The sequence below is a fragment of the Fusarium fujikuroi genome, chromosome FFUJ_chr03, assembly GCF_900079805.1.
Source record: "Fusarium fujikuroi IMI 58289 draft genome, chromosome FFUJ_chr03".
Lineage (NCBI taxonomy): Eukaryota > Fungi > Ascomycota > Sordariomycetes > Hypocreales > Nectriaceae > Fusarium > Fusarium fujikuroi.
The window spans coordinates 1,636,367-1,663,371 of NC_036624.1; the positions used below are offsets into that span (position 1 = coordinate 1,636,367).

At 49.8% G+C, this 27,005-nt stretch overlaps 8 protein-coding genes; 4 read left to right on the forward strand and 4 right to left on the reverse strand.

Annotated features, from left to right (window-relative positions):
* Positions 1-451: 451 nt before the first annotated feature.
* On the forward strand, positions 452-2,170 carry FFUJ_02645 (probable centromere/microtubule binding protein cbf5; the record flags this gene model as incomplete). XM_023574401.1 has 4 exons in its annotated part: positions 452-581; positions 707-863; positions 944-1,575; positions 1,626-2,170. The coding sequence occupies 4 exons, from the start codon at positions 452-454 to the stop codon at positions 2,168-2,170; spliced, it is 1,464 nt and encodes a 487-aa protein (XP_023427761.1).
* A 1,502-nt stretch (positions 2,171-3,672) lies between these two features.
* Positions 3,673-4,689, forward strand: FFUJ_02646 (related to endo-arabinase; the record flags this gene model as incomplete). The annotated part of the gene is made up of 1 exon (XM_023574402.1): positions 3,673-4,689. The coding sequence occupies one exon, from the start codon at positions 3,673-3,675 to the stop codon at positions 4,687-4,689; it is 1,017 nt and encodes a 338-aa protein (XP_023427762.1).
* Positions 4,690-5,889: 1,200 nt separating this feature from the next.
* FFUJ_02647 (related to exo-alpha-sialidase / neuraminidase) lies at positions 5,890-7,312 on the forward strand (the record flags this gene model as incomplete). XM_023574403.1 has 3 exons in its annotated part: positions 5,890-6,151; positions 6,207-6,458; positions 6,513-7,312. The coding sequence occupies 3 exons, from the start codon at positions 5,890-5,892 to the stop codon at positions 7,310-7,312; spliced, it is 1,314 nt and encodes a 437-aa protein (XP_023427763.1).
* Positions 7,313-7,718: 406 nt separating this feature from the next.
* On the reverse strand, positions 7,719-11,999 carry FFUJ_02648 (related to leucine permease transcriptional regulator SAC3; the record flags this gene model as incomplete). XM_023574404.1 has 2 exons in its annotated part: positions 7,719-9,736; positions 9,980-11,999. The coding sequence occupies 2 exons, from the start codon at positions 11,997-11,999 to the stop codon at positions 7,719-7,721; spliced, it is 4,038 nt and encodes a 1,345-aa protein (XP_023427764.1).
* Positions 12,000-12,348: 349 nt separating this feature from the next.
* On the reverse strand, positions 12,349-13,629 carry FFUJ_02649 (related to low-temperature viability protein LTV1; the record flags this gene model as incomplete). XM_023574405.1 has 2 exons in its annotated part: positions 12,349-13,558; positions 13,613-13,629. 2 exons carry the CDS (start codon positions 13,627-13,629, stop codon positions 12,349-12,351), a joined length of 1,227 nt encoding a protein of 408 aa, XP_023427765.1.
* A 431-nt stretch (positions 13,630-14,060) lies between these two features.
* FFUJ_02650 (putative GTP-binding protein MMR1-like protein) lies at positions 14,061-16,135 on the forward strand (the record flags this gene model as incomplete). XM_023574407.1 has 2 exons in its annotated part: positions 14,061-15,090; positions 15,147-16,135. 2 exons carry the CDS (start codon positions 14,061-14,063, stop codon positions 16,133-16,135), a joined length of 2,019 nt encoding a protein of 672 aa, XP_023427766.1.
* A 603-nt stretch (positions 16,136-16,738) lies between these two features.
* FFUJ_02651 (uncharacterized protein) lies at positions 16,739-19,624 on the reverse strand (the record flags this gene model as incomplete). The annotated part of the gene is made up of 1 exon (XM_023574408.1): positions 16,739-19,624. One exon carries the CDS (start codon positions 19,622-19,624, stop codon positions 16,739-16,741), a length of 2,886 nt encoding a protein of 961 aa, XP_023427767.1.
* Positions 19,625-22,257: 2,633 nt separating this feature from the next.
* On the reverse strand, positions 22,258-25,470 carry FFUJ_02652 (probable cutinase transcription factor 1 beta; the record flags this gene model as incomplete). XM_023574409.1 has 5 exons in its annotated part: positions 22,258-23,895; positions 23,947-24,458; positions 24,708-24,949; positions 25,115-25,143; positions 25,231-25,470. 5 exons carry the CDS (start codon positions 25,468-25,470, stop codon positions 22,258-22,260), a joined length of 2,661 nt encoding a protein of 886 aa, XP_023427768.1.
* Positions 25,471-27,005: the final 1,535 nt, after the last annotated feature.

The following is a 27,005-nucleotide window of genomic DNA, read 5'->3' on the forward strand; positions in this document are numbered from 1 at the left end:
GCTCCACTGTGAACTTGCACTTGCAGGATGATCCGCAGGACAGTCTAGCTAGAGCCATCTAATCTTGAAAGTTCCCGCTGAAAGTCAGCTAGTGTCTTGAGGTATATCGTTGAAATCTTTGATGCTGTGATGTCTGTTGAATGAGTAAACGTGAGAACATGACTTGGTAGATCCCAGTGGTGGCTAGGTATTGTGGCTAAAACAGCCGAGGTAACCAAAGTAGGATTAGTGTTCAATTGCCGCCACACACCGGTCGCAGCTTCCTTCGGTCCCCACAATGAAATCCGACCAGAGAAAAAAAATTTGGAAGCTTCCAACAACACCGGGCAAGACACGAGGAAACCAACGACTCGCACCTTCCGTTTCTTCCCTCCTGTCGCGAAGAAGCACCTGCCGCGCTTCACCCGGTATATCACACAATTTCCAAAAGGGAAACTACAATCCGTTCAAAATGTCCAAGGAGGTCGCGGTCGTCAAGAAGACGACAACAGAGGAGGAGGAGTACACTATCAAGCCCCAGGCGACCACTCCTTCTCTCGACACCAGCCAGTGGCCTCTGCTGCTCAAGAACTACGACAAGCGTGAGTTTCCTGATACAATTCAATGATTAAAGCGCGTTTTTGATATTTTCTGGTGGCCTGCAGAGCCTCAATTGATCCCTTGTTTGAGATTCAAAAGACTAACTGATAATCTTCAAAACTTGCAGTTCTTGTCCGAACAGGCCACTTCACTCCTATCCCCAATGGCTGCTCTCCCCTGAAGCGCGATCTTAAGCAATACATCAGCTCTGGTGTCATCAACCTCGATAAGCCCTCTAACCCTTCTTCGCACGAGGTCGTCGCTTGGGTCAAGCGCATTCTACGGTACGAAAATTTTCCAACCAAGCGTATCGCGTCAAAGTGCGCGTCCAAGTCGAACTATTTGCTAACGATATTTCCTATAGATGCGAAAAGACTGGACACAGTGGTACCCTCGATCCCAAGGTCACTGGTTGCTTGATCGTTTGCATTGATCGTGCCACTCGTCTTGTCAAGTCCCAGCAGGGTGCCGGAAAGGAGTATGTGGCTGTCATCCGCCTTCACGACAAGCTGCCCGGTGGCCAGGCCCAGTTCGCCCGCGCCCTCGAGACTCTTACCGGTGCGCTCTTCCAGCGACCCCCTTTGATCTCTGCCGTCAAGCGTCAGCTCCGTATCCGAACCATTCACGAGAGCAAGCTTATCGAGTTCGACAACGACCGACACCTCGGTGTCTTCTGGGTCAGCTGCGAGGCCGGTACTTATATCCGAACCCTCTGTGTCCACTTGGGTCTCCTTCTTGGTGTCGGTGGCCACATGCAGGAGCTTCGACGTGTCCGCAGTGGTGCCATGGATGAGTCCAAGGGCCTGGTCACTCTCCACGATGTTCTCGACGCCCAGTGGCAAATGGATAACACCCGCGACGAGTCTTACCTTCGCAAGGTTATCTCTCCTCTTGAGACCCTCCTGACTTCTTACAAGCGACTTGTTGTCAAGGACAGTGCTGTTAACGCTGTCTGCTATGGTGCCAAGCTCATGCTTCCCGGTCTTCTTCGATACGGTAAGTCCTCAAGCGATAATTCGTGTCGCAACTTGCTAATTCATTGACAGAGTCTGCCATTGAGCATCACGAGGAGGTCGTTCTTATGACCACCAAGGGTGAAGCCATTGCTCTAGGTATCGCTCAGATGTCCACTGTCGAGATGTCCACCTGCGATCACGGTGTCGTTGCCAAGGTCAAGCGCTGCATCATGGAGCGCGACCTCTATCCCCGCCGCTGGGGTCTTGGCCCTGTTGCTCTTGAGAAGAAGAAGCTCAAGGCTGACGGCAAACTCGACAAGTACGGCCGTCCCAACGATGCCACTCCTGCCAAGTGGAGCTCCGAATACAAGGATTTCAGCACCAGCGATGCCTCTGCTGCCGCCGCCGCTGCCGCTCCTGCCAAGGCCTCTGAGGCTGAGGATACTCCCATGGAGGAGGCTGTCACTCCCTCTTCCCCTGCTGCTGATGACAGTAAGGACAAGAAGCGCAAGAAGCACGATGGCGAAACCGCTGAAGAGAAGGCTGAGCGCAAACGAAGAAAGGCAGAGAAAAAGGCGGCCAAGGCTGCTAAGAAGGCTGCCAAGGGCGAGGCTATGGACAGCGACAGCGACTAATGGAATACAGGCCAAGTTTGGGTATGGGCCGAAACCTGAAGGCAGATCTTGATACCCGAGATGTAGGTTCTGCTGGCAAGGAGAGGTCTGCTTGCTGTACCATATTCTTGTTCTCGTGCCGTTTTTGGCTGCTTGAAAATGTTTTTGGGGTTATCATGGCGTTTTTGGTTCGAAAATCCTGGTAGGAGTAGATGCAAGGCACTCAATGCAAAGCACGATAAAACTACTGCATGTCTCTGTGGGAACCGTCTGTCTAGGATCTGTGAATGTATGAGGTTTAACCTTGTCTATCTGCCGTAGTTTATGCTTGTGACCGCTGTGTGTAAGGACTGATGCGTGGTTGGGGTACACTGACACATGACACATAATGTAGCGGTCACCTAGTACGGTGGCTCTTGGTGTTACGGTATTGTTGAAATCCGATCTGAGGTCCCATCGTCATGAAACGTCCGTCAAGTCTGGGCAATGCATGTGTTGTCGAGGCTACTGTAAGTATGATGACACATTTTTCTGGCCACGAAAAAACTGAGAGCATAAGGTACGGGTAGTCTAGTTGAGTCAGGGTTCCACAGGAGGAACATTGGAAAGTCCCTGATACGTACGGTCGAGTAACAATCCAACCGTTGTCGTGTTAGTCGCAGATCAAAAAGGAACCAGTCTTGGCCAAACAGAACATTGGGCCTGGGTGGAAACATTGGACGAATCAGGCTCTAGCAACGCATCTCGAGTAACAGCTGTCCCTGTTTCATAGTTGAGGGAGTGGACTTCCACCGCAGCAACCTGTTCGCTAAGCAGAGGATTCAAGTCGCTGCAACTCTGTTAGCCAGCGCATGGCACAGCATGATAGCGAGGGATATCCCGGCTTGGGCGTTTACTTGGACTGGCTGAATTTTTGGTCCCTTCCTTTGCCTGCTCCTATTAAGATCAGGGATGGGCTTAAGATTAGACTGTTGTCAAGAGAGCGTCTAGTTGGCCGTTTCTATCCTGCATGAGAGTGTATTGGCGTGATAGCAAAGAGGGTCGCGTAGTAAGTGGTGGAAGTAGGTCCCATGGCTTGGCCTGTGGCTGTAAGAGTAGAAGTATAAAGTGAGGAAAATTCGGAGGTTAGTTGTGCGTTTGCTCGTCTAAGGTTCTGATATCAAAAGTTTCTTGTCCCAGAGATCAGTTAGAGTTGCTCATACATGAAAAATACCTGCAACAAGACCCATCATTGAATCAGAAGCCTATCTACACTTTTGCAGGCGTATTCGACTCAAACCTTCTTCTGCAAAGTCTGTTTTCCCTTGGGATATAAATACTTGCCAAGTTCTCATCTGGGTCAAGGATTCACAACTCAACGTCAGAGCGTGTTGATCACTTAGCCTTCAGCTTTACTCGGACCCAGTGATCGACTATACATGACATAGAGATTGACTGATACCGAGATTGAGGCTCAGCTGAACGATTTATATGCTGCACCGCCAGCGTCCCAGAAAGGGTTGAGTTCAGAAGATATGCCCGTCATGTCCGCTTCATCGAGTCCCTGTGGGCTAATCATCTTCTTCATTCTCTCAATCTCTCTTTTCGACACTGTATCAGCCCTACCAACGAACACATCGTCTCCTGTTCTTCGACCATTCATATTGCCACCACCAAAGCAGCACTTGAGTCGAAGACATAAAGGTCGCGGAAGGTCTTTCTCCCCACGACTAGATATCAACTTCCCCGACCCATGCCTTGTTCAAGACCAAGACGACCACTGGGTGTCTTTTGCAACAAGCGGTGGTGGCTACCACATCCAGGTCGCTGTGGCAGATGATCTCATGGGCGAGTGGACTCATCTCCAGCAAGATGCCCTCCCTGGAGCTGGATGGACGAGTGGCAGAAATTATTGGGCCCCTGACGTGCGGAAGCTGGAGGATGACTCGTACATAATGTACTTTTCTGGAGAACTTCCAGAAGGTGGACATTGCATTGGAGTTGCACGATCCCACAACAGCACCGGTCCATATACAATGGATCCTGAACCATTCGCCTGCCCACGTGACGAAGGCGGCGCAATCGACCCGGCGGGTTTCTTTGACGAGTCCACAAAGAAACGATATGTCGTCTATAAAGTCGACGGCAACGCTCTCAACGACGGCTCGGGAACTCCCATCCGACTCCAAGAGGTCTCGACAAAGGACGGCTCCACACCGATCGGCAAACCTGTGGACATCCTGGACCGGATCGTCTCCGAGGATGGGCCCCTGGTTGAGGCTCCGAGTCTGGTACGGACAGAACAGGGCAAGTATCTGCTCTTCTTCAGTAGCCACATTTACACAGGCGATGCCTATGATCTCAAATATGCCATAAGTGACCGGGTCGAGGGCCCTTACAGGCGGGGGAAAGCTCCATTTCTCAAGACACCAACTCTAGGCCTGAAAGGTCCTGGTGGAGGCACAAGTTCGGAAAATGGACAGTTCATGGTGTTCCATGCGTGGTGCGGCAAGGGCAAGAGATGCATGTATGCCATTGGATATGGCCTTGAATACGACTAGAATGAGAAAAGAACCGGCATCGACAAGGAGATATTCGGCAGTTTTGGTGTTTATGGGACGGTTTTTTGGTTAAGCTTATAGACTAGATTTCATTTTGATTCATTTCATATGCGCTTTTCTTCGCAGTCGTTTCCAGGCACTTTCGCAGGTGTGATGTAGGTGTGATGATGAATGAACTTGGTTATGACAGTTACAGTCCAGAGCCAGCCTTAATTAAGCGCTGGGGCTGCTTGGGCCCCTAAAGCTACCTAATAACCGCCCTGAACTACACTGCCGCTTCCCTTGTCTCTGATTCGCTGCTTGTGAAAGCCATCTTCTGGCACTTCCAGGCACGAACCAATGAGGCCACAGAAAATCCTCCGTAAACAGGCTCTGTCTGGTTCGTCTCAGTTCACCACCTTTTCTATGTGTCTCATACATACAACTTAAGCGCCCGTAGCCATTTTCACCACCCAACTACCTAACCCTCAATCCTTGTTCGCTGCTTGGACCGCCTCGATACCGCCTGGGGAATAGTTGTTTCCTATCACAAGCATGGATCGATGCGGCACAGACAAGTTGGCGGCACTTCTCAGCCGAGAATTGGGTGATTGGGAGCCATAGCGCGGCAACCAGACCCCCTTTTCGGTCGCGTTCAGTCCTTGGCCAACTCCAGCTGAGTCTTGCAAGGTGCAATATAGGGCAGAGGGCAGAGTATGCATCTTAGTGCGGTGAAGTGTGGTGCATGGCGTTGCATCTGCAGCTCTCGATCGAGTGATGGAGAACGACACCCACGTTCTCGTTTTCTCTTCACGCTATCCATAGGGAATTTAAGTAAGTATACTAGCTAAGGTAATTAATATGCAGAAGGGCTGCAGCTCGCTTCTTCTGTTTCCCTTCTGTTCTCAAGAATTCTCGCCTTAGATTTCCACTTCTCGTTCCTTTCTGCTCCTCGCTCGTTCACTCATTCTAATTCCTACTTGTGTTGTATTGCGATGCCCTTATATTTAACGACTGATACCAACATGTTGTAACAAGGGTATCTGGTATACCAACCCACCGTATTCATTTTCTTTAATACCGTTTCTTCTCTTTCAAATCGAGCTGTTTCACAGCTGGCCTGGCCTCAGATCGACCTCGATACCCATCATAGTATTCTTGTCGCTTATCGAAACAGCGACCTTCTTTTTGAAACATTAAACACCACAGCGGACCTCCACGATGTTCTTCTTCTCTATTGTCCCTTTCTTTTTGTTCTGGATGCCGGTCTCGGCTCTACAAGTCACACCCAACTCTCCCTGTTCCCAGTTCTGCCTTGACCAGTCAGATCCCAATTCCTACGAAACCCGTGGCAACGAGATCGTCTGCGATGACGATGACTTCAAGAGGAAGACAGCAGGCCAGAAGTTCCAAAGATGTCTGGCTTGTTTGCAGGACAGTGCTTTCAAACAGGGCGACGAAAGTGACCAAGATTGGTTCTTGTGTAAGTCATGCTGAGGACTCAACTGTTCAACATCATCTGACTTTTGCGCTATTAGACAATATGCGTTACTCTTTCGACTACTGTATCTTTGGCTACCCAAATGCAACCGGCATCAGTTCCGGCCCCTGTATCACATCTGAAGCTTGTGGCCCTATTGAGAATGCTCTGAAGAAGGGCATCACCGAACCCAACGATAGAGAACAGTATGATTACTGTGACACTGATGACAAAGCCATGCTCGGCGACGCAGTTGATAAATGCCAGGCATGTGTCAAGGCAGATAGCTCGCAGACAATCATATCGAATTGTGAGCCGTTTCTTAACCCAGCTGCTTGACTCATCTAACCATCTCTTTATGTAGTCCTTGTTGCCCTCAATGCTGGATGCCAACAGCGTCCCAAACCAGGAACCCCTATAGGACTCAATGACACTGTTTTCAGCGAGGGGAGCATCTCGATTGTAGATCCCTCTGCCTCAGTTGCACCAGGAGATAACCATGACCTTCCCAACACCTCAATTGCTGCCATCGCTGTTGGTGCCGCCGCTTTCCTTCTCATTTCTGCAGGCTGTATCTTCATGCAACATCGGAAACGCAAAAGGCATTCTGTACGCAACAGACGCTCTTCTCTCTCGTTCCGTTGCCAGACACATGTTACACCAAGGACTCCCGGCTTCCACGACCTCCCCCCTTATATGGATGAAGAACGAAACCTGTCAAAGACTGCACTTTGGAACCCACGTAGTGCAGTGAGAAATCTGAACGATACCCACAAACTCGGCATTGTCACTACCGCTATCCCGCACCCGCTTCCGACAAAAGCTCCTCTACACACACCCTATCGCGAGGATGCGTCTCCAGTAGAGAGCGTATCAAGCTGTACAAACGCTGCCCTGTTGTCACACTCAGCTGGGCCACAATGTAGTACACCGGGGATCACATCCCCGCTGTTTAGCCCCGGTTTCTCTATCACAACGCCCCGTTCAGCTACATTCCCACGTGAATGCCACGATAGCAACAATCCTTGGGTGCAACAACCAAGTAATGGCTCGGGCAAAGGCTTTCTGAGGAAAAAGCAGTCCAGAGATTCACAGGCTCCCAGTGAAACACGGAATATTCGGATTGTCTTTGATCCACCACCCAAAAAGGCCAGACGATCGTGAGCTTATGTGCTGGTGGCCATTTACGTTGATCATTTCTGAGCCGAGGAGTTTCATGGGTAAACAGACACGGTACTTATGGATATGGGCTTTTGCATATAGGAGTTTAGTGGCGAGACGCTGTAATAAGAGATCAGTCAAAAGGCAGCGAATGCGTGATGTGACTTGAAATGAAATGAAATGAAATGCAGACGTGTGTATACATTTGCTTGACCATTTCTCCTTATAATGCAATGCCTTTCCCAACCAGCTCTAAATCATGCCATCACCCCATATTGACACAGGTACCTGGAGTAACCGTCAAGACTCAAGTGTTGCAACTCCCTTCCATCCAACCACAGGAGTATATACTTTGTATGGTACCGCCATCCTCATCATCAGCAGTCTTGGCTTTTTTATGTACAATTTCTCATATATCTTGATCCCAGGGTGTCGAGCCTCTGCTGATCAGTTCACTCTGCATTCTATCGTTCTGGTCTTTGAACCAAGTCGCTCCCTCTTCCATCTCTTCCCTCATAGCACGGAGTTCGTCGATTAGGGTTTGCGCATCGCTCATGACTCGTTTATGCGAGCTGATTTTGGTCTGGTCATCCTGAGCTAGCTCACCATCGTCGTCAGTGGCTCGCTTTCTCTTGTTTGTCGCAGAACTATCAGATTCGGTGGTATCGACGGTGCCGTGCGACCCAGATAATCGATGGCGTTCCTCAGAATGACCAAGGCCACTTATAGAGGCCCGGCGCTTGAAACCACTGCTAGGCGGGCCCATACTGCCCGTTGACTGCTTCTTGCCATACTGCATCTCGTTCGCCAGCCTTTCAGGGAGAGCAGTTCCATCAGGCATCTGCACAATCCCCATAGCCTTGAGTCGCCAGCGTTCGGATACTCTGCTGACACGATTACTGGGCTCTGGACTTTCGGCATTTCGAGAAACAACAGGAGGCAGCGAGCGTCTGAAAGTGGCCGATTGATCACCAAACTGTTGCCGAAGAGCTCTGGTCTTTGAACCACTTCTTGCGAGAGATGAGCTCGATTGTTTGCTGGAAATGGAGCTGGTGGCGGATGGCGCTCTACGCACAATCCTGGCCACAGCTTCCTGCTCGTTGTTGATTCCAGATAGAACACCGGAAGCAAGCAGTGCGTCCTCTTCTGCTGCTTGACGACGTTTACTTGGCTTCTTGTGTTTAAGTAGACCCTTCAGCTCCTCTGGTCGATTCAACTCGGCGATTTCAGCCTGCTCTCGGGCAGCTTGGCGAGCAGCTTCTCGTTGAGCCTTGGCTTGCGCTACACGCTGTGCTTCATAGTAGGCTCTCATCTGCTCTCGACCGCTACGACGAAGCTGGCTCAAGCGGCGATCACGCGCAATCTCTTTCCAGCGATAGAAGTACCTGACTGATAAGCTGTAGATGCGAAACTTTTGTGCTTCTGCCAGTGCTTGCTCTTCTTCCTCCTTTTGTCTCCTGGCTTCTTCTTCCTTGACGTATTCTCGATACACGCCTTGTAGTATATTATCCAACATAAATGCTTGAAATTCGTCCATGAGTCCGTCATCGCCAGTTACGAACCATCTGGTAAAATCACCCAAGAGGTCACGAGGTGGCGATGGTGGTTCAGGAGGGCGGATGGGCTCCTTTGCTATTTGTGCAGCTGTTGGGGTTGTTGGGAGTTGGGAGCCACCACCATTTGATGCAGGATGGGACAAAGATGAGGTTCCAACCGAAGGGAACGAGAATTGAGGCGTTGATGTGGTTGGGGGTTGTGTGTCAAAAAAGCTCGTTGCTGGCTTGCCTTGTTCTCCAGTTAACGTAGTTGTTTTGCCCAGGTTCAAAGCTGCTGGGGGGATCGTCGCTTGTGATGTGGCACTGCTGTCGCTCGGTGTAGATGATTTTTGAGGTTGTGTTACGGTAGTAAAGGGACTTGAGGACAGTTGAGGCGTTGGTGGAAATATGTTGATGCTAGGTTGCTTCGCGGGTTGTGTTGAAGTGATGGTGGGAGCATGGAGCTGTGGCTTGTCCGCTACTATAACTTTGCTAGAAGTGTTCTCTGTCGAGGCGACCGCCGTAGGGGCTGGCAGTGAGGTGAAGGTCGTTCCTGATGTCGCCTCTTTCTCACTGTAGGCAGAACCCTGACCGAATGGACTGCTCTGTGCCTGCTCAGCAGAAGTGGTTGGTGGCTTGAAAGAAGAGGCAAACGGGTTCAGTACTGGCCTGTTTCCATTTCCAGATCGAGGTGGCTGCTCGGGGGTAGGTGCTGGCAGATGAGAAACATTGCCGGCGGAGGATGGCGTAAGTGCAGATGTTGTGTGTGCGAAGGGGTTGACCGCAGGCGGCTTGGCTGTCGAAGCCAAGCCAGATACGAATGGGGGTTTCTGGAATGGTGTTTGTTGTGAACCAGAAGCACTAATCGAGGCCGTTCCGTTGATTGTAGTCCCTAAGCGAATACAAACGTCAGAACCAGTGGTTTAGGCGTGTCTTTGCCAGATTTCCAGTGGTTCGTCTCGAGCCAATGTGTTGTCCTTAGTAAATCTCAAGAACTGTGGCCTGTCGAGTCTCCGGCTGAATGCGATTTCCTATTCGCCTGCAAAGTAAAGGTCTTTACACGTAATCGAACATGCAGAAAACCATGGGATGCAGAATCTTTGGCACAAATTAAACAGTAGGAATGGGGTCTTACCTGAGTTGCCATTGATGGGCTTATTGTCCCCTCCAGGTTCACTAGGCTTGCCAAATGATGCAAATGGGTTTGGCGTTGTAGCTTTGGGTCCAGTGGGGATTGTTGTTTTGTTGGGAGTAGGTTTTGTTTCTGGAACAAAAAGGCTTTCTTGGGATGAACCGTTAACTGCAGCCTTGGAAGGATTTGCGCTTTGATAAGTTGTTTGATGTATCAGCTCTGGTAGTGATTTTGAGCCACGTTTCTTTTCCACAAGAGAGTAAGAGAATTGGTGTTGAAGGCGAAGGTGAGGTAAAGAACCACGACTGTCTAGTTTCGCGTATTGACGACTGGCATCGGATGGGTCCTCATCGCATTGGCCAAATTCGATATTGTGAAGCTCCGCAAATTCAACAGCTTGCTCGATGGTATCGAAACGAAGAAACTTGTTCAAAACAGCAGCAGTAACGTCCTTGGACGTCTCCCTAGGCCGAGCGAGACCTCTATTGATGGCGGCCAAGATAGCGCGACGAAGCCTGGGAAAGTGGCATTCTGCGAAGCAGGCCATTGTGTATGAAACCTTGGGATCCTCAACTATTCTGAAATATGATTGATATGCCGCTGATGCGGCTAATGACGGCGCATCTTTCAGAGGTCCGTGAAAGTCTTGGGTATTTTGAAGAGCCTCAACGAGTAGGACGGCCGTACGAACCTCATTGGAGTCCTTCCAAAGAGCTGGTTTCCATTGGCGCTGCAACGTTTCTATAATGTTTGAATCGTAGGCATGGAAGATGAGGTAGTATGCCCGGAATTCCGGCTCGTTCTCACATCTTATGCCCTGATCGTTGCAATCATCGTAAGCGTCGCGGAGAGACAAGAGGGCTTTCCCAAGCTGTTCTAATTCCTGCTGCTCTACGAAGTCCTCGGGTGTTTTGCCGTCTCGAGTGAGAAGGTGAAGTGCCGTAACATGGAATCGCGCGATGTTCTCCAAAACATAGACCTGAATCTTCATTTCGTCGGGGGTGAGTGACGAGAAAAAAGTGAAATCTCTGCGGATCGCGCGTGTTCTGTCCCATAAAAACCCATGCAAGACTGGTAGGTTGCCGTCGTCACGTAAGAGGTCGTCAATTAAATAGTCCAATGTCCTTTTGAGGGCCGGCACGGATCGAACGTCCATGGGCAACGGCGCTTCTTGACCAGCGGCGGAGCGAGCGAGCTTCTTGACCATGCGACGTGTATTCGCGTATGTAGTCTTGGGATTCTTTTCGGGCTGATGAACGTCCATTTCATTAATTCGAGTGATCTTCTCGTACTCAGGGCACATATCCTCGCAGATGCCTTTGAAGTCAATAGCATCCTGAAGAGTTTTGCGCTTATCTGGGTCATCGATCAGTCCGGCCTTCGTCAGAGATGCGCGCGCCTTATTGCGATAGGTTTCGTATTTCTCGCGGAACTTTGTCACTTCAGCCTTGTTCTTGGGATTCCCAGGTTGTGAAGGCCACTGGGGAGGGTGAATGCCATCTTTACGCAGTTGCTCGTATACTCTTTTCGCTTGCGGATCGTCGGAATGATAGGTATCGGGGATAGGCTCATCGTCGGAGTTGGCGCTTGATGACGAAGTTGGTCGCGACTCGATACGCGTCGCCGCAAAAGGAGTTGATCCATTGCTCCGCGTGTTTTGTCCTGCTTGTTTCCTGGAGAAGGTGGCAGTATTGGAAAGGTTTTTCTTTGGATCAGTGTTCTTCTTCTTTTCGTCGCTCTTCCGGTTCTTGTTCCTGCCACCTCCGTCACTCAGATTGGCATCCTTGTTTTTGAACTGTTTATTGGCCTTGCGCTTTGCTTCATTGTCGCTCTGATCGCCAAATGCTGATGATCGCTTGGTCCGCTTCGTCTTTGACGAGTCGCCTGTACTATCAATTCCGAATGCGCTGCCTTTGTTCTCAGAGTTCGTCGCAAAAGGATTGAACGCTGGAGACGGACTCCGCGTTGGCTGGCCGAAAGTCGAAAACATCTGATTTGATGATGCAACAAGCGTCGCACTCATCTAGGGAATCGTCTGGACATGAGGATGAGTTAAAGCCCTCTCTATGAGTGGTGTGACGTGAATGTTTTAACAAGCTGCGGTTGAGTGATGGAGATAGAATTGATCCATTTGAGCTAGTTCCTATTCTGGAGAGCTATGGTTTGCTTGTTGCACTGAACCCACTCTCACGTGATAACAAAGGTACATGGAAGTTCGTACCGTAGTAGAACGTAAATCCAGTCGTATCCCATCTCCACACCAATCTGCGAACACATGTCTCATTGAAATCCCTTTACTCCTGAAACTCCGTTCTTTTATTCCAGTCCAAAAATTTCAAATCTGGTTGATCTCCCATGTGCCAAATTCTTGATTATTTTATCCTGCCGCGGATTCGAGCAGGCCCCAATCCTTTTCGAATCTCTTCCAATTGCTCGAGGCCTGTTTGAGCCTTAGTCTTCTTATTTGTCCTCTTTCCAGGTTTTGTGAAGTTTCCAAGGAAATCATCCATGATGTTATCAAAGTCGCCACGAACAGGGCCTTGAACAGTAGACATAGTTGAAACAGCAGACATCGACTGCATGTCATCCTCCATATCCTCGTTGTATCGCTCCTCGATTTTGTCAAACCTTGCGTCCAAGAGGGTCATCTGTTCAGTTCGTACTAAAGATGAAGAGGTCATTGAATAGCTCGAGGTATCCGTCAGGGCTCCCTTTCTCTTCTTGCGTCGGCCCCCGTGAGTAGTTGTCGTCCAATTAGATTGCATCTCAGACTGTGATGGAGCAACGGGGGCCTTGCCACCTTTTTGCTCCTTCTTGAATTGCTTGAAATCCTCAAGCCAATCTTGAGAGGGCCCCTCCTCGGGTTGCTCTGTGGGTACGAGTTGAGGGATGCTGTCATCTTTGTAGTCTTTGTTTGGCTTGGCTGTCGCATCTGATTCCCAGCCGTCATCCTCGTCAAAATCTGCACCGTCAAACTCATAATCTTCCAGTTCGCGACCGTCCTTGGCAAGCTCCTTGAAAATATCGTCGTCACCATCGTCAACATATGCATCATCTTCCAGGGCTTCAAGGACTTCTCGAAGACGAGGATCCATATCGGGTTGAAATCCTTTGATAGAATCAGGAATATCCTGTTGGGCCTCGTAGGTCACCCTTGTAAGATTCTTGGATGGAAGAATTTCGTCATCGAGAATGTCGCCTGCGTTCTGCTCTATGTCCAGCTTCTTGAGTGCATCCTCAAGTGATTGCTTCTGCTTTCCTTTGCCTTTGTTTGCAGTAGCTGTCGACTCCACAAAAACAACCTCTCCGCCACCAGTGTTGAGATCGCGCAGATGTTGCATGTAATCGTATTCAGAATCATCAAAGTAAACACCATAACTAGCTGCCTCGCCCTCGTTCGCGCGGATATCTTCGGCCTCATAGCCTAGCTCAGAAGCCAGTTCATCGAGATCCTTCGATTTGGATGAACCCTTCTTGGTCTGGGTAGGGTTGAGCACCATCGCAGGTGCATTCTCGTCGTGGATAAGGGGATCATTTTGTGGTCGGTGCACTAGGGTAAAGTGCTGGGCAGACTTTTTGTCGCTGCACGATCTGTATCAGTATACTATGGTTTCATAACTACCATGGAGTACTTACATCCACTTTCGAGGCATCTTGACGGTTTGAAGCAACAAGAATTTAGTTGTTAGGTGGGCGTGGATGTTAGGCTTAGACAACATTCATCCGGGTACAAAAATCTAGCGGGGTGGGAAAAAATCCTTATCATATACTCCACAGTTATCCCAGGCCCTCTAAGATCATTCGCACAGTATCAAGCCCCCATCCATCGCGGAAGCCTATAGTGCGGAAACAGTAATTGAAACACCGTGACGGACCCCGAAAAATCCATTTGCCCCTCCAAGAACAGTCATTATTCAGCGGGGCACAGAGTTGATCAGTAGACAGCCCTCTCAGATCAGTCCAACTCAGTTTTTACACAAAATCAACAAAACCTCGAGAGGTATTGCGACTTGGAGCAGCCGTTCCTCGTATATTAGCTGCCGAAGCACACCAACCGAATACTACACTCTATATCGACGTCAAAATGGTTCTGGCAAAGTCCAAGAACTCGGTCGGTTTGGGCAACGCCCTCATGAACGATCGCTTCGGTAAAGGCAAGGGAACCGACAGGAAGCGAACTTCTGCCATCACCAGAACAAACCACGCCACAGGCGAACAATATCTTGTCAACGAGAAGAAGGATGCTGCTTGGGTCAAGATGCGCTCCGTTACGGAGCAAGGCGATCTGGATGAGTTCCTGGCCACCGCCGAGTTGGCTGGTACCGATTTCACAGCCGAAAAGACCAACAATGTCAAGATTATCCATACAGACCAAAAGAACCCATACCTTCTTTCAGCACATGAGGAGAGAGATGTCCTTGGAAAGCACAAGCAGCATAAAGGTCGTTTGACTGTCCCCCGAAGGCCCAAGTGGGATTCTACAACAACACCTGAAGAACTGGACGCACGAGAGCGAGAGAGCTTCCTTAACTGGAGGCGTGGCTTGGCAGAGCTACAAGAGAATAACGATCTTCTTATGACACCTTTTGAGCGAAACCTAGAGGTTTGGCGACAGCTCTGGCGAGTTATTGAACGATCGGATCTTATTGTCCAGATCGTCGATGCCAGAAACCCTCTCCTATTCCGTTCTGAAGATCTTGAGTCATATGTCAAGGCTGTTGATCCCAAGAAAGAGAACCTTCTTCTCATCAACAAGGCAGATATGATGACACCCAAACAGAGAAAGGCTTGGGCAAAGCATCTGAAGGAGGCTGGCATTGCATATCGCTTTTTCTCCGCCGAGCTGGCCAAGGCAGAGAACGAGGCCAGGGAACTCGACGATTCAGAAGATGAGTCGCCCGCTGGGTCTTCGTCAGAATCTGAGCAGGAGGAACAAGGCGAGGGTAGCGACCAAAAAGAACAAGAAGGTGCTCCATTGACTCAAGACTCTGTGCAACAGAGCCAAACTAATAAAGAGGCAAACGGGGCAGAGGAAACCGAAGACATTGATACACAGATTCTTACAGTTCAAGAGCTGGAAGACATCTTCCTGAAACATTCTCCCGCAGACGCAGGTGAGATATACCAAGAAAACCAAACTCGATAAACAATTCAGCTAATGCATTAACAGGCTCGGATCACAAGCTGCAGGTTGGCTTAGTTGGTTACCCCAACGTTGGTAAATCTTCTACTATCAATGCTCTCATTGGTGCAAAGAAAGTTTCAGTCTCCTCAACTCCGGGAAAGACCAAGCACTTCCAGACCATTCACCTCAGCGAACGTGTCATCCTCTGCGATTGTCCTGGTCTTGTCTTCCCCAACTTTGCCACCACCAAGGCTGATCTTGTTTGTAACGGTGTTCTCCCCATCGACCAGCTTCGCGAGTTCCAGGGACCTGTGGGCCTCGTCACTCAGCGAATCCCTCAGCCTTTCCTCGAGGCAATCTATGGTATTCATATCCGCACCCGAGCCATAGAGGAAGGTGGTACAGGGATTCCTACGGCTGCTGAGCTGCTCCGTGCATATGCCCGTGCCCGTGGTTTCCAAACCCAGGGTCTTGGTCAGCCTGATGAGTCCCGCGCTGCTCGATATATCCTCAAAGACTATGTAAATGGTAAGCTGCTATTCGTTTCACCGCCTCCTGGAATTAATGATGCGGCCGACTTCAACCGAGGGCTCTATGATGAAGAGCACCTTCCTGAGAAACGACGAGCTGCCCTAAGTGCCGCTATGGATCAGCTCTCAGTCATCGACCCAGCCAGCAGCGAACCTTTCCTTGCTATGGACGACGATGCTGTTGACCTTGCCTCTACTGTCGATGTTCCCCTACCTGCAGGCCCAAAGTCCAAAAAAATCGACAAGGGCTTCTTCGGTCCTTCTAGCTCTCAGGGTCACGTCAGCCGACCTTTCAACTACCAGTATTCGGAGCAGGGCAAGGAAGATCCTCTGGCGGGTAAACACCTGTCAGGCCGCAAAGCGCGTACAGCGGTCGCTCTCGAGAATGGCCTTGACCCCAAGGAGATCCAGATGACATCAAGCAAGAAGCACTTTAAGGGTAACCCTAAGGGTGGAAAGGGCAAACGTCGCGCTGCCCGCAGAGCAGGAGACGATGATGATTGAGCTAAAGCGATGAGAGGAGAGAAAACGGGAACTGAAAATCGGATACACTGGCATTGAAGGGGAACAAAAGGTGGGCTTCGGAAACCGGGTGCATTGGGTCTGGCAGAAAAGGATCTTGTTATGGGTAGGGTTTAGGTCAAGCTATGATACTACGCATGTTTTGACCATAACGGTCAGTTATGGAATCGAAATGAACTTTTGCTTTTTAGAATTGGAATCATTGATTGTTAAATTACGGCTCAGCATCAGTGATTACCAAAATTTGCCTGGATGGTTTGATTGATATTTCACGTTTCTTCTTACTCACATATCTAACTAAGTACTACGCTAAGATCTCATAACAAAAAGGAAATATGGGTATTGACTGTCTACACTGTCCGCAGTTCGTCCAAGGAAAGACCGTATCATCGAAACAAAAGGAAAAATTCAAATACTAAGTCCATGTATGATGAGTCCCAGTGGTTCCCCAACTCCACAAAGCAAAAGTTTGCCCCCATGATAGTCGTTGTGCGTGTTCAATGCTAAGGTTCATAGGTTCGTGGTCAAGTGCAAGTATGTTAACACAAGAGTAGAAGCTTCGTTGCTCGTGCTGTTATACCAGCTTCATCTGACACTTCCCCGTGACTCTCGGCCTCCTCTCGATTCTCGACCGCCTTTCGATTCCCGACGGTCCTCAGTTTTGAGGAATAGTCGCTTTGTGCCACCGATTCTACCGAGCTCACCAAACTGGCTGCTCGTTGATGGCAGCCGACTTCGCTCGCCGCTAGCGATTCTGACCTTTTCCTTGACACTTGCGACCCATGCTTTGTTCTCCTCACTCATCTCAACTTTCTTGCCTGTAGGCCCCGCAAGTCCAAGGAAAGAGCTCTCGTCTTCATTCCAATCAAGGTGAGAGTTGGACCGCGACCGGTTGAACACTTCTGAGGGATCCTCCTCACCAAGGGCGGGGCCAAAGGCGTACGTTTTGGTATTCAATTTAGGTGCTTCGCTACCCACGGCACCAACGCTTCGTCGCGTCTTACGGACAGACAATGGGGACATAGGGGATAACTCAACCGCAGATTGAGGTCGCCCATTTGGACTTGACCCCATATTAGACCTTGATGCCCCAGGAGATTCTGGAAGAACCTCAACTTTGGCGTTGGCTGTAGCAGATCGGCGTTTGTGGTGGCTAGCATACTCCTTGAGATATTCGCCTAGATCTGCCCAGCCGCCACCCACACGAACCATGACACGTTCTCCCTGTTCGCCAACACAGCGAATGAACAGTTTAATTGGAGCCTCGCCGGACGAACGAGAAAGATGGTAGACCTTGATCTCATGGTGGCCACGGTTTCGTACCCTCGTGTTCTTGGCAGGCGAAAGGGTGAACGAGGGCGTACCAGCACGGGATGAAAGATTCGAAGCGCTTCTTCGGAAAGGCTCAATGGAAGGCCTCTTTCTGATGCGTGGGAGCTGCACATCCGGGGGGTTCAGGTTGACTCTCGAAGAGGAGTCATTAGTTAGCTTGATCTTGGCGGGTATCGAGTCAATGATCTGACTGATTTGTTGTTGCAGGTGTTGATCGCCAACGCTACTGCGGCGGTCGAAAGTAGTGGGGTACTCAGCGATTGAAAATGAATCGTCAAAGTCTTCGTTGAACGAATCCTCAATTTGCATATTGGACATATCTAGATCATCGATGTTCCGATCTGGTAATAGAGGGCTATCCAGAGGTGCCAAAGAGGATTCCCGTGAATTCACAGGCAACATGGGCGGAGTACTGGGGGGGCTTGCCTGAATGTACTCTGCTTCACGAATTCGGGTCCGAGGAATGTCAGGAGAAGCGGATACCTCAGGTGGATCACTAGATATGCCGCCGAAATAGCTCGACGAAGGCTGAGTGACAGTAAGAGTACGGGATGGATCAATCTTCTGCCTTGGAAGAGGAAGGGGTCGAAGCGGCGGTAATTCAGGAGAGATATCTCGATCGAAGTGGTGTGTGAAGCTGTGGTCAGGTGTTCCAGGGTACTGAGTTGACAGTATCGAGGAGTTAAAGTCTTGTTCGATGCTTGGCCTTGGTAATTGTGACTGGACTGGCATTACGTCTCTGGTACCGTCAAAAGTGTGGTTCTCGTCATCGTATGGTTCGTCGACTTCTTCGATGGGGAGAAAGGAAGGGCTCTCGGGCTCACTCTCTGATGACGGATCTCTCCTATACCACTCTGGGACAACTTTCTCCGGCTCCGAAACGCCAGAAGGCACCCTAGCTTTCGTGGGTTCCATAGCTGAGTTGTCGGAGCTAGTGACTGCCACCTTCTTGGGCGGTAGAAGCAACGGGATGGGTACAACAGCAGCCCCAGCATTGGCAGAGCTCTCATCATCGTTATCAGATTCATCGTCAGTCAAACTGTCAACGAGTGTAGTAGACTTGTCAGATGCATTGCTGTTCTTCACTGGTGAAGGAGAGCGGGGAGGTCCCGATGGTTCAGGGGGGGCAGTCCTTTCAGTGTGTCTGATCTTCCTCTCACAAACCACAACCCATTCACCGTAACTCGACTCTACAGCTTCCATTCGATCCAACCAATCACTGGGGAGCGTGTCAGGTAGTCCTTCCAAGCAGTCTAGCATATAATCAAGCGACCGACCCGGACGGACAATGAGTTCGCCGAGATGCGCCTTCATCACATCAAATGTATTCCTCGTAAGCGCGGAATCTTGCAAAGGAGTGTTGTTGTCTTTCTTGGGTGTGTCTTTTGTGGGGATAGAAATGGCCTTAAAAGCAGATTTAAGTGCAACTTCAGCGTCCTCAAGGGCAAGTAGAACCGTTGGTATGCGACGCAGAGCACAAAGTCGTAGGTTCCAGGTGTGTAGTAAACGAGTCAGCTTATCCAAGACGGGCAGCGCCTTCAGAACAATCGCTGTGATCACTGCAGTGTGGTCCTCCATGCGATTATAGCTGGAACGCGATAACTGACCAACTCCCGTGAATTCAGCAAGTGGTGTACCTGGTCTGGATAAGGGGAGGATATGATGGTTGAGGACATGGACTTTGATGTCTTCGAGATCAAGGTCTGACAAATCACACTGAATTTGAGCCAGCCTCTGCTCATGTTTCGACACATCTCGAGCAAGCAAACTCCCCATCCACTGATCCTCGTCGTCCCCTGGGACGGTAAGTTGCATTGATTTTCGTTTGCGCTCTTCATCGCTGGGCATCAGAAATCCAGCAGGCCCCGGTTCGGAGGGCCACGGCCAAGACTGAAGTTCCTCAAACCATCCCCAGATTGTGTATGACGCAAGAGCGGTGCGATTTATGAAATCTCGCTCCTTAGAAGAGGCATTATCCAAGGACGTGCGAAGGGCGCCAGTGGCCGTGTTCAGCGCATCGACGACAGTAGCAGGACCGAGATTCACAATAATATCTTCAGTAAGTTTGTTCTTCGGAGCCGGCGAAGTGGCGGCGGCATCGCGCGCCTGCTTGGCGACTTGGGCGTTGAGATCGGTCATGGTTATTATCCAGCAGACAGACAGGCTCGAATCGGGTGGATGGATCGTAGAATCATGATCTGTCTAGGAACCTGGGGACATGTCGATGGGGCGGGGATGAGTGGAGGTTTTGATGCCCATATCGAAGAAGATACGTCAGAAATTGTGTCGTCAGATAGGTCGCTGTCAGGTCGGAAAAGTCCTTGTGGTGTTTGCTAGTGAATGCGATCAGGTGGAGCTTCTTTGTTCAAAGGCTGCAAGGTTTCATGCAGGTTGGAAGACCGCTTAGTTACGAATTCAAGAAGTGAAGCTGTGTGTGGCACAGAGTCGCGCAACTGACAAAGCTCTTAGGCTTAAGGGAAAGGGAAAAAAGCAAGCTGAAAGTGGATCCGAAGAGGTAAGGAGCGACAAAGAGGGCCTTTGGAAGGCCACTCTGGGAGCTGAAAGGGAGTTGTAAGGGAACGAAGCAATCGCCGATGGGAGATGGCGGTCAAAGAGTTGCGCAAAGAAGAGTTGAGTTTGACGTGGTTTGGGTTGACGTGTGAGGTTCTTGTGTGGGCCACGGTCGCGTTGCGTCTCGTTGCGGAGGCCTGTAATAAATGAGGTTTACACTGAATTGGCGGCAAGGATGGGGCTTGTGCAAGTAGCTTGTCGTATTTAGCGCCCTGGTCAAATGAATCCAAAACCAATGGTTCGTCACCCACGATTCGTGACCATGGATAGGAAGGAAAAAGAAAATCGGTTCGATCGGCCGGATGCCCTGTGCGCAATGTAGTGAAATAGAAACGCAGCTCAAACAGAGTATCGTCGATTTGACGTCGTTGGAACTTTGCAAGAGCTAGGCTGTTGGTTGGCACGATGGAATGGCCGGATCTGGTCAAGATCTTGTTTAGAGATACTGGTAAGAGTTCGAGTATCGAGTGAACAAAAGAGTGCAAACAGTATGCACAGAGAAAAAAGCAATAAATATAATAAAACTTTGGTGACGTTGGACGATGAGCTTCGGAGCTGCGGCCACTTTGCTTCAAGGGAGGGAGCACACTCAGGGAAGATGAAGCGGTAAAGAAAGGTACAACGACAATTGACGGATCAGGTATAATGCAAAGATGCCAAGAATACAAATAATAATAACCATAGTCGCAAGATCTAGTCAAGGAAAAGAAGATATGTTGAAGTGATGGTGGTTGAGAGGCCTACGTTGTAAGGGAGAGAAAATGAGCTTGGGACCCTCACTATAGAATACATAGAGTGCTACGCACCTAGCGTTTCCCCTCCAGGTACCAACCTGACGGATGCTAGAGACATCCATCCATGTCTTGTATTCAAGTAGGTAGGTACTATTACGTGCCAGCATTAGTTACAGCTGCTAAAGTAGTAAGTACCTAGAGGTAATCAAAGAGAAAAGCCCTTCTTCTCGCCTGGGCTCGGTTACGCCCCATATTCGCCTCCCTTTCCTCCACTCTCTAATATGAGGCCAAGACCTGGCTAGGTAACGACCTTGACCACCTCGTACATAACGTAGACGGAAAGGAGATCTTCTTTATTCCATCGCAGGCTGGCCCATCAACCGTCAACGGTGATATTATTAGCTCGATTGCCCTGTACGACCAAGCCAGGGCATCGAATTAGATCGATTTGGCCCTTGTCAGTCTTCAATATCTTGAACCATCTTATCCGCAGCTTCTGTGCCTGTAATCACTAAACACCATCGTGAGCATGTCTACACATCACCAAGACAGAAAAAAGGGGTGGTTTGAATAGGCAGAGACATCCGAAGTTAGCTACTCAATCCTCTAAAAGCATTTTTTCCATCCATCTCATCTGCTCATGTCTTGCCTATCTATCAGTCATGATCACAAGACCCCCCGTCTCGTTTGTACCTATCTGCCCCTGTTAACCGTCACCCTGTCAGCCATCATGATGCTAGTTTTCAATGTCAACAAATAGATTGCGCCATACCCAATCGACCTCCAATTCATGACCTGCCGAGTTAAATTACATACTCCATGCCAAATTCTCGCTTCATGTAGTCGACACCCTATAATAACAACGCACTGCGAGGTCCATCGGTTCAACCTTGCTATTTCTTGTTCTCCATAGTCAATGTGCTCCCCTGCATGTATTGGTCATATTGAGCTGAGTAGACAGGATAACGGAACTACATGCTTTCGTTAACATTAAGTACAACTCAAAAGTTTTACTACTATTGAGGGCATGCAGGGGTCCATAACTAACTAAAATAGAACTACAGATACTATAACAGATGTCACATCAGGTACTCATGATTCAACTTGGATTTCGTTACCATTCAACTACAAAACACATCTTCAGGTTGACAAGAAAACAACCAGCAACAACAAGTTTGAGCCCCTGGGGGCATCCCTTTCCTGTCTGTAGGTGATATCAAACGCCAAAATCAATGTCTTCATCAACAGTCGTGCCAAGCGTTGCTTTTTGATGTCCTTAAAAACATTAAATCATATCCGCCGTCCCTCAAAACATAATGCGCCTCCTGGAGCAACAATCCTAACGCCTTGTCTCGAATTCAGACACATACAACAGGTAACGCAAAAATGAAACAAATGCAAGGCTCCGTCCAAAAAGATCATTGATCCAGAATTGCGTTGCAATACCGAAGTTGAGGCGTCTAGAAACTATGCCGGGGCAGGAATCTCGCGGTTCTCGGTTTGCCGGGCTGCGTCGACCTCGGCATTAATAGCCCAGGTCAGCGCTTGTTCTGCCGACATAGTAGGCTCCTCAACGCCCAATACCCCAGCGATCAAATTATCGTCTTGATTGTTCACGCCCTCAGGGGGGAATTGCAGCCACTGGTCAACGTCAAAATCGGTTCCGGCCACAGCATTCCAGTCAAACTCGTCGTGGCCTTGCATGAAATCGAGATCCATATTGTCAACATCCAGTTGAATTTCCTCTGATCCAGCACTGACGCTCGGTGTCAAGCCAGCGGCAGGAGACTCCATCTCCGTCTGGGGTGGTGAGTTTGTGGGCATCTCCAAAGCTGCAGCGTTGACAGTATTTGGCGGCATCATAGTTGGTGCTGCCACAGGCCGAGGCTCCTTCGGCTTCTCATTAAATAGCGACTCGGAAGCAGTCATGTATGGCGCATTCTCAGGAGGTGGTGTTTGAGCGCTGAACTCGATTGGTACCCGTTTCATCATGGCTAGAGTTGAAGGTGCAACGCTGGAGTTGATATCAATCGCAGCCTTTCGCAGAGCAGCATCAAGGAACCCAGTTGCGTAATCTGCAGCAGCATAAACCTCTCGGAGCTTCTCCATAACCCGCATACATTGGCGGAATCCTCGTGTGGCACGCTCCCGGGCCTGGGGCGTGGGATTCTTCATCTCGAGGAGGTGAATGATCATTGCAGGAAGAATAACAGTGACACCAGTCGTTGGCAAGAATCGCTCCAATCGGTATTGGTGGAGCTCCGTAGCCATTCGGGTAATATGCATCGCAGCATCGCGAACACGTAGTCGAGACATATCTTGTACTTGTCGGGATGTTGTTGGGGCCTGGAGAGGTGACGATGGCAGGAACTGGGGTCGGTGCAGAGCCGATATGGTAGTGTAGTATACCATGTGCAGGAGTGTCCTCTGAACAGCAATCGTTGATCGTCCGTCTTTGACATCCAAAGGTGTTAGAGTGCGGTACTGGCAGCAGGCTGGTAGCGACTCAGCCCATGCCATAAGTTCGTGATCCACCTCGGTAACGCTCTCAACGTTATCTAATTGCTTATTAGGGAAAAGCATCATAGTGCTGTTAGTAGTATTTTCGGGCTTCATCTTATCCCGGATCAAAACTGAATATTGAGCCTTCAGCATGCGGCTAATGCATACGCACAGCTGAGCTTTGGCAATGCACATGATAGCCAGCTCTCGCTGCATGTCGAGATTGCGAACCAATGCACAGCTAGCTGGGATAACGGTATTGTTCTCGGGGAGGACCTCAATCTCAAAGTCACTCTCCTCGAGCATGGGCACATCGAAATCTTCGTCCTTAATACGCGTAGGCCGTCTCATGCCGAGAGCGATGAGGCGATCTCGCATGAAGCAAGACCACCATATTCGCTTCCAGAGCTTTTGTTTTGCTGGGGCCATGCTGGTGGACCCGGGGTTTCGATGAAGGCCGATAGTGTGTGCCAGTGAGATGGCCACACCCATCCAGTGCCATGTGTCTTTCTGGTCATCTGGCGTCTCATACCAATACGTCATCAAAAGCAAAGCTTGTACGAGGACAAGGCGATCTGACTCGTAATCGAAGTCGTACAGTAACTATTGGCGGATTAGTTTGGCAAGTCCCACGTGGTTGGAGACCTTACTCACCCTTGTCTTTTGAAAGAAGGACTTGCGAGCTGCTTTTCGAGTGGTGTAACCACCCTCACGAAGGTACTTCATGTCTACGAAGGCTGACGCTGCGAACATCACAGCCTGGTAGAGGAAGAGACTTGTCTGACCATTCTTTCCATCACGACTGTTGATGACGCCGAGAAAGTTGTTCAGGTCCATAAGCGGCATGTATGGGTGCACGTATTCGACATAAGCCTGAAGGAGTGCATTTTGCAGTGGCAGGGTGGGCACCGATAGTGCGCCCTTGATCTTGAGATAATCGACATCTTCAGGCGCGATCTTATTTGGCAGAGGTCGTAAGAATGCAGGGAACTGGGGAGCCGGGGTGTCCTTCTCTTCGAGAGATCCGAGCAATTGAGTGGTACGCAAGTTATCGAAGAACGCAGGGTCCGGGATGATGCTACCCCATGACGACCGGTGTGCGTTAGATTCTATTGACTGAATCTTATTGAGTGAGCTGGAATCTCGGCGGTAGCCAGAGCGTTGATCTGGGTCTCGTGGTCAGCGATAGTTCGTTCGGTTCCCGCGCATTCCATCATCAACCGTCGTTAAATTTCCATGTGATCGGGCATGTAAGTACTGTGGAGTACATGAAGAAAGCGGGCCAGGGGCGGCTGAAAATGCGGAGAACGGAGTTGTTCCCCCAAAAAAGAAAGCCACTAGCCAATCGAGAGGGCTGGCTACGGCGCACAAAATGAGGGTTGAGGTTGGAAGTTGAAAGTAGCGCAAAAACTTACATATCATGTGAGGCATATGGCTATCAAGGACGGAACTGTTCAGAAAAGTACTGGGTGCGTCAATGCTGCTAGTCGAAATGGCTGAGCCGCTGCTGGGACGTCGAAGGTCGGCTGTGCTCATGCCCACAGTCGCACTCTTGCTGGGACCTGTAGGATTCCCGTTGCTGGCCGTTGTTTTGCAACGCAACTGAGCTTCTGTGGAGACGGACTGGCCCGCTGTGCTGGCCGTATAAAGATTCTTCCTGCGGCGGCGGTTAGCAACGTAAACCCAACGTAATTTTTTTCTCTGGGGCGTTTTGCGTGACATGACGTTTTCGAGTGAGCTCCATTGGTACCGGCAGCCGGTTCAAGGGGCCGGAATGAAGTCGATCGGAACACGATGCCCGGAAAACGTTGGGATAACTTACTTTCGCCTACGGCTTTCTTGGACAACGCACTGCTCATATGTCAGTCATGCTCTCAAATCCAGGGCGGGGATTGACTGTTTTGTCCAGAATCCAATAGTTAGTAACTAGAAGCGTACCTCAACATTGTCCCAGCGACAGTTTCCACAAGGGGCTCCTTCGACTACGTCGCATCGGACTTTTCGTGCCCGGCAGGACACGCAAGCACGGGCAGCGCGTCGCTTTGTGATCTTTTCCGGTTGCTCCGAGTCGCCAGATGGTGAGGCTCTCTTCTTGCTGTTCTTTTCGTTGGAAGCCTTTACTGAGGTTGCCGTTGGCGATGGCGGGGCTGCCGAGCCCTGTGAAGCTTCTGTTTGCATGGCTATAGTTGTTGTGATGTTTGATCTCGTACAGACTCAGTATTTGTCGATTGACAACTCCAGTTATGGTGATTACTGGTATGGGCTTGTGACTGAAAGCCCGATGAGTGCGTAATGCTGTTTGAAGATCCTCGATGTGGCGGTACTAGGTCTTGCAAAAATTAAAATGGTGAGAGAGGGCAGTGGTCGTCGTTGTGATGAATCATTGAAATGTTCGATTTGGCCAGATACAAGCGGTAGAGTGGAGAGTTCAGATTAGTTTCAGTCGTTTGTCGTCGAGATTCAAAATGTCTATCGTGGCTCGGTTGTTGTCTTTTGTTTACCCCGAGACTGGTGGGAAGTAAGGTAGACGAGGCTGGAAGAGTGATGACAGGGACAGGCTGAGGCTCAAATGTCGACCTCAATCTGAATTAGAGCGAATGCCTAATCCCCATCAGATTGAGATAATCTGGGATGCTTCACAATCAAAGAGGAACAGAGGCACAGAGGATCACCAACAGGTCTGGTGCAAATAGAAGTTTGAAGCCAAGGGGATGGAAATCCGGGGGATGGTTGGTGGGGGGTGCGGAAGGTTATTATATTCTCGTCACTAGTCTGGCAGAGCCATGTTAGTCACGGAGGGGACAAGAAGCAGTTTGATCGATGAGAGCAAGCACAAGCACCAAGGTAACCAAGTGGAGGAGGGCGTGTACGAGGCATTTGAGGGTCTTTGGGCGAGGGTGTCGATGGCGTTTGAGCGTCCAGGACAGGGCTCATCGAGGGTGGGCCTAACGAGTCCGCAAGAAGAACCTGGATGATGGGTAATTTAGCGCTGGCTGTTCCTACTGTAAGCGGAGAGCTACTCCCAAGCTGGCAAAGCCCTCTAGCAGGGGGCAAGTCTGGAGGTGGCACCCTTCGCCGTCACATTGGGGTGCGCGTGGATGTGGGGATTTATCGGCGACGATACAACGGCAGAGCTACACATTACCAAAGGATAAGAAAATAAAAGTGAAAATCAACGTCAGTGTGTTGGATTTGCGTTTGTGCGATAAGCCAAGGGAACGAGATGTAACCACGCAATCGTGAGCTACGAGGATTTCATGTAGATTGTCAACTGCTTACATATAGCCAAGCATTTCATATCTGGGCATTGACGAAATCTTGTCATCTGTCTGGGCACTTGTCACTTGACTTTTTGTTAGCAGCTAGTGAACTTGGACTTGGAATTGCGTTCATCCTTGACAATGCCCTACCATTGTTATTAGCATGCCAGTCTAACAAAAGAGGTTGGTTGCTCTGGGAGTTTTCATAGTGGAAGGAAAGCTTCAATTAATTAGGAGACGTCTGGTTCATGTATAATTCTTTGTTCGGCGGAATCTATCCCTTGTGTATGGTGTTTTCTTCCCCTCCTTTCATTTTCACTCTAATCAGCCACCAAGGCGTCGAGACCACTACTTGGCGTTTGCGGGACCAGATGCAAGTCTCTTTCTTGAGCCATGCTCTCTTGGTCCGGGGTTAGCGTTTAAAATCTTGCCGGGTATGGACGGACACGACTG